General features: G+C 39.0%; 1 protein-coding gene across 1 annotated transcript in view; it reads left to right on the top strand.

Annotated features, from left to right (window-relative positions):
* Window positions 1-12,789, top strand: part of ENTPD2 (ectonucleoside triphosphate diphosphohydrolase 2) — a 114,139-nt gene that overhangs the window by 81,106 nt on the left and 20,244 nt on the right. The window contains exons 4-5 of the mRNA XM_082262840.1: window positions 8,758-8,917; window positions 12,129-12,356. Coding sequence (XP_082118966.1) covers window positions 8,758-8,917; window positions 12,129-12,356 — 388 coding nt within the window. The remainder of the gene's footprint in view (window positions 1-8,757; window positions 8,918-12,128; window positions 12,357-12,789) is intronic.

Genomic DNA, 12,789 nt, shown 5'->3' with positions numbered 1-12,789 from the left:
AAGTCGCTCCGACTTTGCAAAAAAAAAAGGTGCAGGAACCTTTTTCTAAGTCAGAGCGACTTGAGTCGCTCCTATTAGAACGGTTCCAATTGCACAGCATGGACCGCTACTTGTCAGGCTACCAAGTCGCCTAAAAAGTCAGAACAGTGTGAACCGGCACTTATACAAGCTGTACACTCACTACTTTACATTGTAGCAAAGTGTCATTTCTTCAGTGTTGTCACATGAAAAGATATAATATATTTACAAAAATGTGAAGGGTTGTACTCACTTTTGTGAGATACTGTGTATGCTACCATAACTGCCCCCCCTCCTAAAAATGCTAGTTCCCTGGCTGTCTTTGACCTGTTATAACTTACTTTAAATAAAACAAAAAAAAAACTTGTTTTGATGGAGTCGTTTAGAGTCTTCAGTATTCCTATAAAGTTTAATCACATATGTTGAATCTATTGTTTAACTGATCAATTCAGTATGGCCATCTGGAACTCTGGCATACTAGGGACATATTGATATGCAGTAAATTAAATGGGATAGTATAGTTAACTGCTGGAATAACTTTCTTTTTTTTCCTAATGTTTTGAAATGGTGTTCTAGAGAGCTTTTACTACCAAGTGAAGATCTGGCTCTAGGCTTATCTATGTAAATGTTATGCTTATTGCTGGGGAACATCTGCCTTGGAGACCACCCAAGATCCTGGTCTAAGTGCTGTCATCCCACCAAGCTATACACCACCCCTCATAAATTTTTTTTTTTTTTTTTTTTTTTTTTTGGGCCCAACCACTCTTCTCCCAGCATAGGCGATAGTTTATGGAAAAACGCCAAGATGTAGGCTGGACAAGTACCTGCTCCTTTGATGGGCTGGGAGCCAGTGGCATGATGTTATGCTAAAGTCTGCAACATCTCTGCACAATTTCTACACAAAAGCGAACTACTGCCAAACTCTTAGGAGAGATAATAATTCTATACAGCGCTATTGGTCCATGTATTCAAATCTAGGTGCAAACAACTTTTATATATTACAATAAAGTGCAAAATAAGTGTCTAATGTATTAAAATTCCACAAATAGTGCAGATATCTCCAACAAAGTCCGGCTCTATGCCCTTAATATTGTGTCCATATCATGGATCCCATAAAGGTGCTCTTGTGTTCACTTCATGAATGCATGAAGACAAATAACGCAGAGGTACAGTGATCTCCAACACAGAAAAGTCACTAGATTTATATGACCACCCACTATCTATCATATAGATAGATATACTGTATATATAGATAGAGATGTATATATATTAGTGTGTGTGTGTGTATGTGTATATATATATATATATATATATATATATATATATATATATATATATATATATATATATATATATATATATATATATATATATATATATATATATATATATATATATATATATATATATATATATATATATATATATATATACACAGTGGGTACGGAAAGTATTCAGACCCCCTTAAATTTTTCACTCTTTGTTATATTGCAGCCATTTGCTAAAATCATTTAGGTTCATTCTTCTTCCTCATGAATGTACACATAGCACCCCATACTGACAGAAAAACACAGAATTGTTGACATTGTTGCAGATTTATTAAAAAAGAAAAACTGAAATATCACATGCTCCTAAGTATTCAGACCCTTTGCTCAGTATTTAGTAGAAGCCCCCTTTTGATCTAATACAGCCAGGAGTCTTTTTGGGACAGATGCAACAAGTCTTTCACACCTGGATTTGGGGATCCTCTGCCATGCCTTCTTGCAGATCCTCTCCAGTTCTGTCAGGTTGGATGGTAAACATTGGTGGACAGCCATTTTTAGGTCTCTCCAGAGATGCTCAATTGGGTTTAAGTCAGGGCTCTGGCTGGGCCATTCAAGAACAGTCACGGAGTTGTTGTGAAGCCACTCCTTCGTTATTTTAGCTGTGTGCTTAGGGTCATTGTCTTGTTGGAAGGTAAACCTTCGGCCCAGTCTGAGGTCCAGAGCACTCTGGAGAAGGTTTTTGTCCAGGATATCCCTGTACTTGGCCGCATTCATCTTTCCCTAGATTGCAACCAGTCGTCCTGTCCCTGCAGCTACAAAACACCCCCACAGCATGATGCTGCCACCACCATGCTTCACTGTTGGGACTGTATTGGACAGGTGATGAGCAGTGCCTGGTTTTCTCCACACATACCGCTTAGAATTAAGGCCAAAAAGTTCTATTTTGGTCTCATCAGACCAGAGAATCTTATTTCTCACCATCTTGGAGTCCTTCAGGTGTTTTTTAGCAAACTCCATGCGTGCTTTCATGTGTCTTACACTGAGGAGAGGCTTCCGTCGGGCCACTCTGCCATAAAGCCCCGACTGGTGGAGGGCTGCAGTGATGGTTGACTTTCTACAACTTTCTCCCATCTCCTGACTGCATCTCTGGAGCTCAGCCACAGTGATCTTTGGGTTCTTCTTTACCTCTCTCACCAAGGCTCTTCTCCCCCGATAGCTCAGTTTGGCCAGACGGCCAGCTTTAGGAAGGGTTCTTGTCGTCCCAAACGTCTTCCATTTGAGGATTATGGAGGCCACTGTGCTCTTAGGAACCTTAAGTGCAGCAGAAATCTTTTTGTAACCTTGGCCAGATCTGTGCCTTGCCACAATTCTGTTTTTGAGCTCTTCAGGCAGTTCCTTTGACCTCATGATTCTCATTTGCTCGGACATGCATTGTGATCTGGAAGGTCTTATATAGACAGGTGTGTGGCTTTCCTAATCAAGTCCAATCAGTATAATCAAACACAGCTGGACTCAAATGAAGGTGTAGAACCATCTCAAGGATGATCAGAAGAAATGGAAATTAAATATGAGTGTCACAGCAAAGGGTCTGAATACTTAGGAGCATGTGATATTTCAGTTTTTCTTTTTTAATAAATCTGCAACAATTCTGTGTTTTTCTGTCAGTATGGGGAGCTATGTGTACATTCATGAGGAAGAAGAATGAACTTAAATGATTTTAGCAAATGGCTGCAATATAACAAAGCGTGAAAAATTTAAAGGGGTCTGAATACTTTCCGTACCCACTGTGTATATATGTATATATGTGTATATATATATATATATATGTGTGTATATATATATATATATATATATGTGTATATATATATATATATATATATATGCAGGGCTTTTTTTCTTCTAGTCAAAATTTTACTAACAATGGGATGGTCTTAAAAGGGCATCAAATACCAAGAGTGCATTATGTACAAAGTGCAGAGTTTGCTGGGGTTACACACAGAGTGCAGAGTTTAGGTTGTGCTACGTGCAGAGTTCAGGGGTGTGCTACATATATAGTGCAGAGTTTAGGGGTGTGCTGCATACAGAGTTCAGGGGTGCACTACATACAGAACACAGAGTTAAGCCTTCTTCTACAGCTGCTTAGTATAGCATCCCCCATCCACATCTCACTTTTACCCCTCTTCTTCTCTAGTTCGTCCCCTCACACTGTAGATGGCTTTGCCTCTCTCACTTGCAGGGAGATCATCCAGTGGGGGTGTCTGCATTCGCACTGCACCCCAGGCAACGGCATCTCCTTTGTCCCCATACTGCACTTGGGAAAACATAGGAAACCAGACCTCTGTGTTTTATGAGTGATAGTGGTTAAGGATGATCGAACTTTTGAAAAGTTCGGTTCGGCCAGAACATCCGAACTTCCCGAAAGTTCGGCCCGGATTTCAGAACCCCATTGAAATCAATGGGACCCGAACTTCGGTAATCAAAAAACACAATTTTGAAGCCCCAAAACCCAATAAATGCCCCTAAAAAGTGCCTAGGGTTCTGGGTCATGCCCCATTAACTATTAATCACACAAAAAAAAGTTCTTAAAAATTGTCATTTTTGATAAAGCCAATTATTGAAAAATTAAAAAAAAAAAAAAAAAAAAAAGAGATTTGATTTTTACTTTGGATTTAGTATCTGGGGGTCTAAAAGGTGTGCATGTGAAGTTTCAGCTCTGTAGCATGTCCAGAACCATGAAAAAAAAAATAATAAAATAATAATAGCAGAAATATATCACTGTAAATGATTTCATTAGCGCAAGCATATATTTCTGCTACTATCACACCTAATATATGTCTAGGTGTGTATATAAATATATGTATGTGTGTATATATACCACTATACACAAGTTCAGATGTTTTGCCTGCCTCAAAAGAACCCCAAAAAATGCCAAAAAAAAACACTAGCGTCAAAAAAAAAAAAAAAATGCCCAGGTGTGTTTTTTGCTGGCATTTTTTGGGGGGTTTTGGAGGCAGGCAAAACATCAGAACGTGTGCACAGTACCACTATACACAAGTTCAGATGTTTTTCCAGACTGCAAAGAACCCAAAAAAATGCCTTCTATTAAACCGGCAAGGTGTTACAGCAGAGAAGCCATATTCCTGTGCTTAAAGTTTTCTAATACAAACGATCTTTTTTTTTTTTTTTTTTTTTATGGTTCTGGACATGCTACAGAGCTGAAACTTCACATGTACACTTTTTTAGACCCCCCAGATCTGAAAAACAAAGTAAAAATCAAAAAATCTCTTCTTCTTTTTTTTTTTTTTTTTAATTTTTCAATAATTGGCTTTTTTATCAAAAATGACAATTTTTAAGAACCTTTTGTTGTTTGATTTTGTGTCTGGGGGGTCTAAAAGGTGTACCTGTGAAGTTTCAGCTCTGTAGCATGTCCAGAACCCCAAAAAAAAGATCATATAAGTGTAAAAGAGGGGTCCCACCATCCCTGCTCTACTGAAAAATGATCTTTTTTCTGGTTCTGGACATGCTACAGAGCTGAAACTTCACAGGTACACTTTTTAGACCCCCCAGACACTAAATCCAAAAAAAGTCATGCCTGCCTCCAAAAATGCCCGATAAATGCAAGAAAAAGCGCCATAGAGAAGCCGTATTCCTGTTCTAATAAAAATTATAAGAAAATGCTAATTTTTGGGGGGTTCTGGACATGCTACAGAGCTGAATCTTCACATGTACACTTTTTAGACCCCCCCAGATACTAAATCCAAAGTAAAAATCAAAAAATCTCTTTTTTTTATTTATTTTTTTTTTAAAATTTTTCAATAATTGGCTTTTTTATCAAAAATGACAATTTTTAAGAACTTTTTTGTTGTGTGATTTTGTGTCTGGGGGGGTCTAAAAGGTGTACCTGTGAAGTTTCAGCTCTGTAGCATGTCCAGAACCAGAAAAAAAAGATTGTTTGTATTAGAAAACTTTGAGCACAGGAATATGGCTTTGCTGCTGTAACACCTTGCCGGTTTCAAAGCAGGCATTTTTTTGGGTTCTTTGCAGTCAGAAAAAACATCTGAACTTGTGTATAGTGGTACTGTGCACAAGTTCAGATGTTTTGCCTGCCTCCAAAACCCCCCAAAAAATGCCAGCAAAAACACACCTGGGCATTTTTTTTTTTTTTTTTTTTTTTTTTTTTTTTGACGCTAGCGTTTTTTTGGCATTTTTTGGGGTTCTTTTGAGGCAGGCAAAACATCTGAACATGTGTATAGGGGGTATATATAGGCATATATGTCTGAATATATACCCCTAGACATATATAGGTGTGATAGTAGCAGAAATATATTACTGTAAATGATTTCATTAGCGCAAGCATTTATTTCTGCTACTATCACACCTATATATGTCTAGGGGTATATATTCAGACATATATGTCTATATATATATATATATATATATATATATATATATATATATATATATATATATATATATACCCCCTATACACATGTTCAGATGTCATGTCTGACATCAAACATGTCCTCAAAAAAGAACTGGCAGTGGCAGCCCCTGCAGCATAAAAAATGCTTGCTGGTGAGAAGCCATAATCCTGTCCCGAAGCAACTCGGAGAAATGATCAATTCTCTATAGCGGTCACCCTGCTATGGAAGGGTTTTGTCACCCTGCCATAGCAGTCACTGCCAGTTAACCCTACACTACACTACGGTCCCCTTACACTTAACACTTTCCCTACAGAAACTAAATTTTTGAAGCTAACTTAAGTGTAAAGGAGCACTCTAACTACACTAGATATCCCTTTCCTCACACTAAAAATAGCTAAATGACACTTTTAAAGTAAAATTAACAGAACTGCTTCCACTCTCTTCCATGTCCAGTATAACAATGCTGGGAATATGGCGGGGGCGATCTTATATACTGGGGGGCGTATTCACTAATGATTGGTCTAGGGACCCCCTAGTCACTCCAGTCACATTCCTAGCATTCTCCTGCCCCCTCAATTGGCTTTTGCTAATGGTTCTGGTCCAATCACGGGCTTTTAAAGCCCATTTCCTGAAGCATTGCATTTTGGGCGGTTCTGGTTGCCGAATTCCGAACTTTTTGGGCAAAAAGTTCTAAATTCGGCCGAACCTCGAACACCCAATGTTCGGGCCGAACCGATGGTGGACCCGAACCGTTCGATCATCCCTAATAGTGGTAAGCAGGGAGCAGAGGGCCTGAGCCAAAGGTCGTGGAACTGAGTTCCACCAAGTTCCAGCTGAAAAAAAGACCTGTGTGTGTGTGTGTGTATATGTATGTATGTATGTATGTATGTATGTATGTATGTATATGTGTGTGTGTGTGTATATGTATGTATGTGTGTGTGTGTGTGTGTGTGTGTGTGTGTGTATGTATATATATGTGTGTGTGTATGTATATATATGTATGTATGTATGTATGTATATATATATAATATATATATATATATATATATATATATATATATATATATATATATATATATATATATATATATATATATATATATATATATATATATATATATCTATATATATATCTTTTTTTTTTTTTTTGTATGCACATAGATTTGTATACACAAACCAATGGTGATGTATAGAATTGATTTAATATACTGTATGTACTAAGTGCTTATGTTGCTATTTGGATTCAGCAGCTTTGGTGTTTTTATAGAGCGCCATTGGATGGTATTGGAGTAAACTCCTAGTAGTTGGAGAATAAAAAAAAAGACTTCCATTTTAGTAAAGAAGGACAGTACAAAGCAGTATTTCCATTATACACATACATGGTCAAAACTCAACATGTGCCAAATGTACAGAGCTTCCCTAGCTGTTGGCTTACCAGTATAAACAAGGAACAAAAAGGGTTCAAATGCCTAGAGCATTATCTTTAGTACTTTATTAAAAAGATACAAAATATAATCGCAAACCAAAAGGAATGTTAGCGTAACAGAATAACAAAGTCGAGAAGTCAGCCATTGAACCTCACTGAATAATACAGATGAATAAATAGTCTGACGTGTTTTCGAGGGACAGACCTACTTCCTTAGAGCAATGGCTTGCTGGTTAACTAGTATTGTTTTCAGAATGAGGTCCGCAAAGTCAGCTCTCGATTTCTCCAATAATAGGTTTACTTTAAATGACAAAAGTGCATCCTGGGTTTCGGGTTTTAGGATGTTTTGCATGACAGCACTTTTACGGTGATCACAGGTTCACTACAATTATCTTTGACCAGAAAACCCTTCTGCTGTGTGCCTCTCTGATTTTAGATTTTCTTTGTTGCTAGGGGCCTGATATGCATTCTGATGAGTCCTCTTATCGGACATGGGTTGGGCTGTCAAGCCTTTGGTACAAAACTAAAGCTATATAGAAAAGAAAATCGAATGCACTTGGTATACTGCCAGATTGCAGCACTACGTATATCTGGATACAGAGAAATTAACTCATTTAGTTTGAGGTGATTGTAGCCATATTGGTGTATTGAAAAATTGTATGTTGGTGCAAAAAAAAAAAAGTACTCCAACTTTTTTTAGTAAAACTAAATCAGAGAGATGCACAGAAGTTAGTTTTTTTTTTTCTTCACAAAACACGTGTGACTTCTGTTCTTCGGCAAAACTTTTAGATTTTGTATATTTAGGATAGCTGACCTCGTACTTTTAACCTGTGATCTAAGAATATCTAGGTGGGGGGATATCCTGTGCTACATATTAAAACTATTGACATTTTTAAGTTTTTTTTAATGCAAAAATTGAAGAGATGAAACCCCAGATCTCCAAAATGGAGACTGGAGTAGGGGGATGTAAATGTGTCAATACACAAAACTAAGGTAATGTTAAAAATACAATATAACTATATTAATACATGGAATGACTTTTATATAAAAACTCCACCCATATCTACATAATGTACATGAAAGAGCCTAGTGGACCAACGCGATTCACATTGATCCAAAGCTTCTTCAGGATCCACAGTCAAAGATATGGACATAATCTCTAAAAACTTTTATCACTGAATATCCAGCTGGTGCATTCAAGGTTTATCAAGTTGTATATCAATACTGTACATGGTAGGTATCTCGAACGTTGGCCAGGATGAAAAAAAAAATACATTTCAATATCCAAGGTTGAAAGATGCTCCCAAATGTCCAGGGATGGTAAAGCTGTTAACAAGTGTCAGAACACAAAAGGTAAAAGGGAAATAACAGCAAGTTAATAAAGTGTCTGACATCACAGGATGTCCAAATAACGCATGCACCGGCCGCAAAACCCACAAAATAATGGAAGATCAAATTGTATCGATATACAACTTGATAAACCTTGGATGCACCAGCTGGATTTTCAGTTTGGAGATCTGGGGTTTCATCTCTTTAATCTGTGATATTAGAAAACCAAAGAAACTGTTAAAGAATAGTGACCCAACCCAACTGAAACAAATAACTGATTTCTTTCTGCCCACAGCTTGACTGATCCCAAGGCCTCTGATGCGGTTCTGGAGGCTGTCAGCACCACACTGAAGTCCTACCCTTTTGATTTTCGCGGGGCAAAGATCTTGTCTGGCCAGGATGAAGGCGTGTTTGGCTGGGTGACTGCCAACTATCTCCTCGAAAACTTCATCAAGGTAAAAGGATTTCGACATTCGTCCTTCTGCCTAATGCTAATTTTTCAAAACTGGGTGGAACAACATGGACTACGTTAGCGAAGTCCCTGACAGCCAGGACCATGTGATGTTTGCCTAGGCTTTAGGTCCTAGTAGGAAGCTCTGCAGCAGCAGATTTTTATTGGTACGAACACAAACTAATAATTGTTCTCCAATGTGCTTTGTGTGCTTAATGCATGAATTTCAATTATGGGTCTACTCCAAAGGCTTATTGCTGTTAGGATTTTAGTGTGCAGAAAAGACAGATTTTTTTATTATGGGTAAGCTTTTGTGATGTGATTGTTTAGACTAATCAGATTATTAGGGTGTCAATTGAAAGCTGTTGGGTGTGTCTTGTGAAAATCTCTTCTTTGTGCGATCTACAGTCCATAGCCTCCGGCCCTGTCCTATTTGGAAAAGGCTGGACCAGATCTATTCTATAGATCTATCATAGGTTGTGGTTGGACATGTAAAGAGTTGGCATTCTTGAAAGCATTTGTTTCTCAATGGGGCATGAATAGAGATGATACACCTGGACAAGTTCTTGGTCTCTGTGCCAAGGTGTAAACAGATAGAAGCAGGTGAGCACAAGAAGAACGTGTTCAGCTTAAAACTCCTGAGAGTTCTAGCTAGGAGATCTCATAACCACACACTGCCTTTTGCAGAGGAAATTAGAACATATTCCATTGTAAAGGTTACTTGGCTTCGGATTTGCTTGCACTGGCATATTTTCATGATTATATTTGTCAGTAACTTTCTGTATGTGACAGTGCTCAACATTCTCACTGAATGACTGGTTAGTAAAGGTCATTTGCAGGATAAGCTGCTTATTACATATACATTTTTTAGTGATGCCTACTGACAAAGCACTGACCATACACAAACACCAAGATAAGACAAACGGCAAAAACCAGTTGCTGTGTGCTACCAACTGGGAAGCACCACGTTGATTAAAAATATGGCTGGCAGCATATACTGTATGTACGTATCTTTAAAAAAAGAATCAGAAAAAAAAGTTTTTTGAAACATTAACACGTGTTATTCTTTAAATTAATTTAATAATGAAATAATTACTCCTCTTTGTTCCATTTACTAACCAGGAGCAGAGTAGTTGTGTTTAGTGGAAAAGCTGTTACCATAGACGGGCATGGTCGGATCACGTATGAACAGCTGACTGTCCTCTAACATCTGTGGCCAATGTAAAAAGGATACAAGAAACCCTGGCATTCTTACAATATATCTGTGCTTACACCCTATAAATAATAGCAGCAACTATATATGTGGAACAAACAAAAAAAAGCCCAATAAAAATCAAATGAAGTTGTGCTGAATATCAAAATAATGGGATATAACCATAAATGAATAAACCTAATAAATGTCCAGTCACACTTATGTATGCAACACCAGTGAGGTGAATAATATCCCCCAATCAGATTCTTCTTACAACTGAGTGACTACAAAATTCTTCCACCAGAGTAAATGGCCTCTTACCCAAAAGTAGGGACCTATACGGTCTACAACGCCTGTGGCTTAACACCGCCAGAACCTCTTAAGTGCAGAGATACTACGAGTAGATATTATCCTGAATATCCGTATCCATACATCCACCTCTGCTTTCCAGCACTGCCTTAACCCTCTTGGGCATGGAGTTCACCAGAGCTTCAAAGGTCCTGGAGTCCTCTTCTACTCCTCCAAGTCGACATCACGGAGCTGGTGGATGTTGGAGACCTTGCGCTCCTCCTCCTCCTTTCATTTGAGGATGCCCCACAGATGCTCAATAGGGTTTAGGTCTGGAGACATGCTTGGCCAGTCCATCACCTTTACCCTCAGCTTCTTTAGCAAGGCAGTGGTCGTCTTGGAGGTTTGTTTAGGGTCGTTATCATGTTGAATTCTGCCCTGCGGCCCAGTCTCCGAAGGGAGGGGATCATTCTCTGCTTCAGTATGTCACAGTACATGTTGGCATTGAGTTCCCTCAATGAACTGTAGCTCCCCAGTGCCGGCATCACTCATGCAGCCCCAGACCTTGACACTCCTACCACCATGCTTGACTGTAGGCAAGATACACTTGTCTTTTTACTGCTCACCTGGTTGTCGCCACACAGGCTTGACATCAAAACCAAATAAATTTACCTTGGTCTCATCAGACCACAGGATATGGTTCTAGTAATCCATGTCCTTATGTCTGCTTGTCTTCAGCAAACTGTATGCGGGCTTTCTTTTGCATCATCTTTAGAAGAGGCTTCCTTCTAGGATGACCGCCATGCAGATCAATATGGTCTGAGTACTGACATTCTGACCCCTTCAACCTCTGCAGCAATGCTGGCAGCACTAATGCATAGATTTCCCAAAGACAACCTCTGGATATGACGCTGAGCACGTGCACTCATCCCCTTTAGTTGACCATGACGAGGTCTATTCTGAGTGGAACCTGTCCTGTTAAACCGCTGTGTGGTCTTGGCCACCATGCTGCAGCTCAGTTTCAGGGTCTTGCCAATCTTCTTATAGCCTAGGCCAGTGATGGCAAACCTTGGCACCCCAGATGTTTTGGAACTACATTTCCCATGATGCTCACCTACACTGCAGAGTGCATGAGCATCATGGGAAACGTAGTTCCAAAACATCTGGGGTGCCAAGGTTTGCCATCACTGGCCTAGGCCACCTTTATGGAGAGCAACAATTCTTCTTTTCAGATCCTCAGTGAGTTCTTTGCCATGAGGTGCCATGTTGAACTTCCAGTGACCAGTATGAGCGAGTGAGAGCGATAACACCAAATTTAACACACCTACTCCCCATTCACAACTGAGACCTTGTAACACCGAGTCACATGACACTGGGAAGGAGAAAATGACTAATTGGGCCCAATTTGAACATTTGCACTCAGGGGTGTACTCTTTTGTTGCCAGCGTGGTGTAATTTCTTCAGTGTTGTCACATGAAAAGATATAATAAAATATTTACAAAAATGTGAGGGGTGTACTTACTTTAGTGAGATTGTGTGTGTGTGTGTGTCTCATATAGATTTTATAAATTTTATATATATTTTTTTCCATAATAACGTATTCTCTATTATTGCTTGAATAAATCTGGTTGTGAATTTGGTTGGATTGGTATTTGTTTCTTTCTTTATTAAAGGAATTTAAATTTTCACTTTGTCTTCTGATAATTCACTGGTCTGTGATGTATTTCTTCTGCAGTATAGCTGGATTGGGCGATGGTTCCAGCCTAGGAAGGGCACTCTGGGAGCTATGGATCTTGGTGGGGCATCTACACAAATTACGTTTGAGACTGCAGACAAGATTGACAGCCCAGAGAATGAGGTGAACCTGCGGCTCTATGGACAGTCCTATCGTGTGTACACACACAGCTTTCTGTGCTATGGGAGAGACCAGGTGCTGAAGAGAGTCCTGTCCAAAGTAATTAAGGTATGCTGATTTTTCACAAGTAAAGAATCGGCCATTGACCTTCTTCTTCTTCTTTTTTTTTTTTTTTTTTTTTTTTTTTTTTTTTTAAGGGAAATTATTATCGAAATTAATGCCGTCACCTGTGCACCCCGACTTCGGCGTGGCTTCACATAATGGAAGTCAATGCAAGTCGCTCCGACTTTGAAAAAAAAAGGTGCAGGAACCTTTTTCTAAGTCGGAGCGACTTGAGTGGCTCCTATTAGAACGGTTCCTATTGCACAGCATGGACTGCTACTTGTCAGGCGACCAAGTCGCCTGACAAGTCGGAACAGTGTGAACCGGTGTTGTAAAATTTTGTCGGACCTCATCTTTTCCGGTGGCAGAGCATCACAAAACAGCTGATGGGAGTCGTCCGTGCGCATGCGCAGAAGACATTTTTCGAGGTTTGGCAAAA

Source organism: Pelophylax lessonae (genome assembly GCF_965119305.1).
Source record: "Pelophylax lessonae genome assembly, chromosome: 7".
Classification (NCBI taxonomy): domain Eukaryota; kingdom Metazoa; phylum Chordata; class Amphibia; order Anura; family Ranidae; genus Pelophylax; species Pelophylax lessonae.
This window is presented reverse-complemented; position numbering and strand designations above follow the sequence as displayed.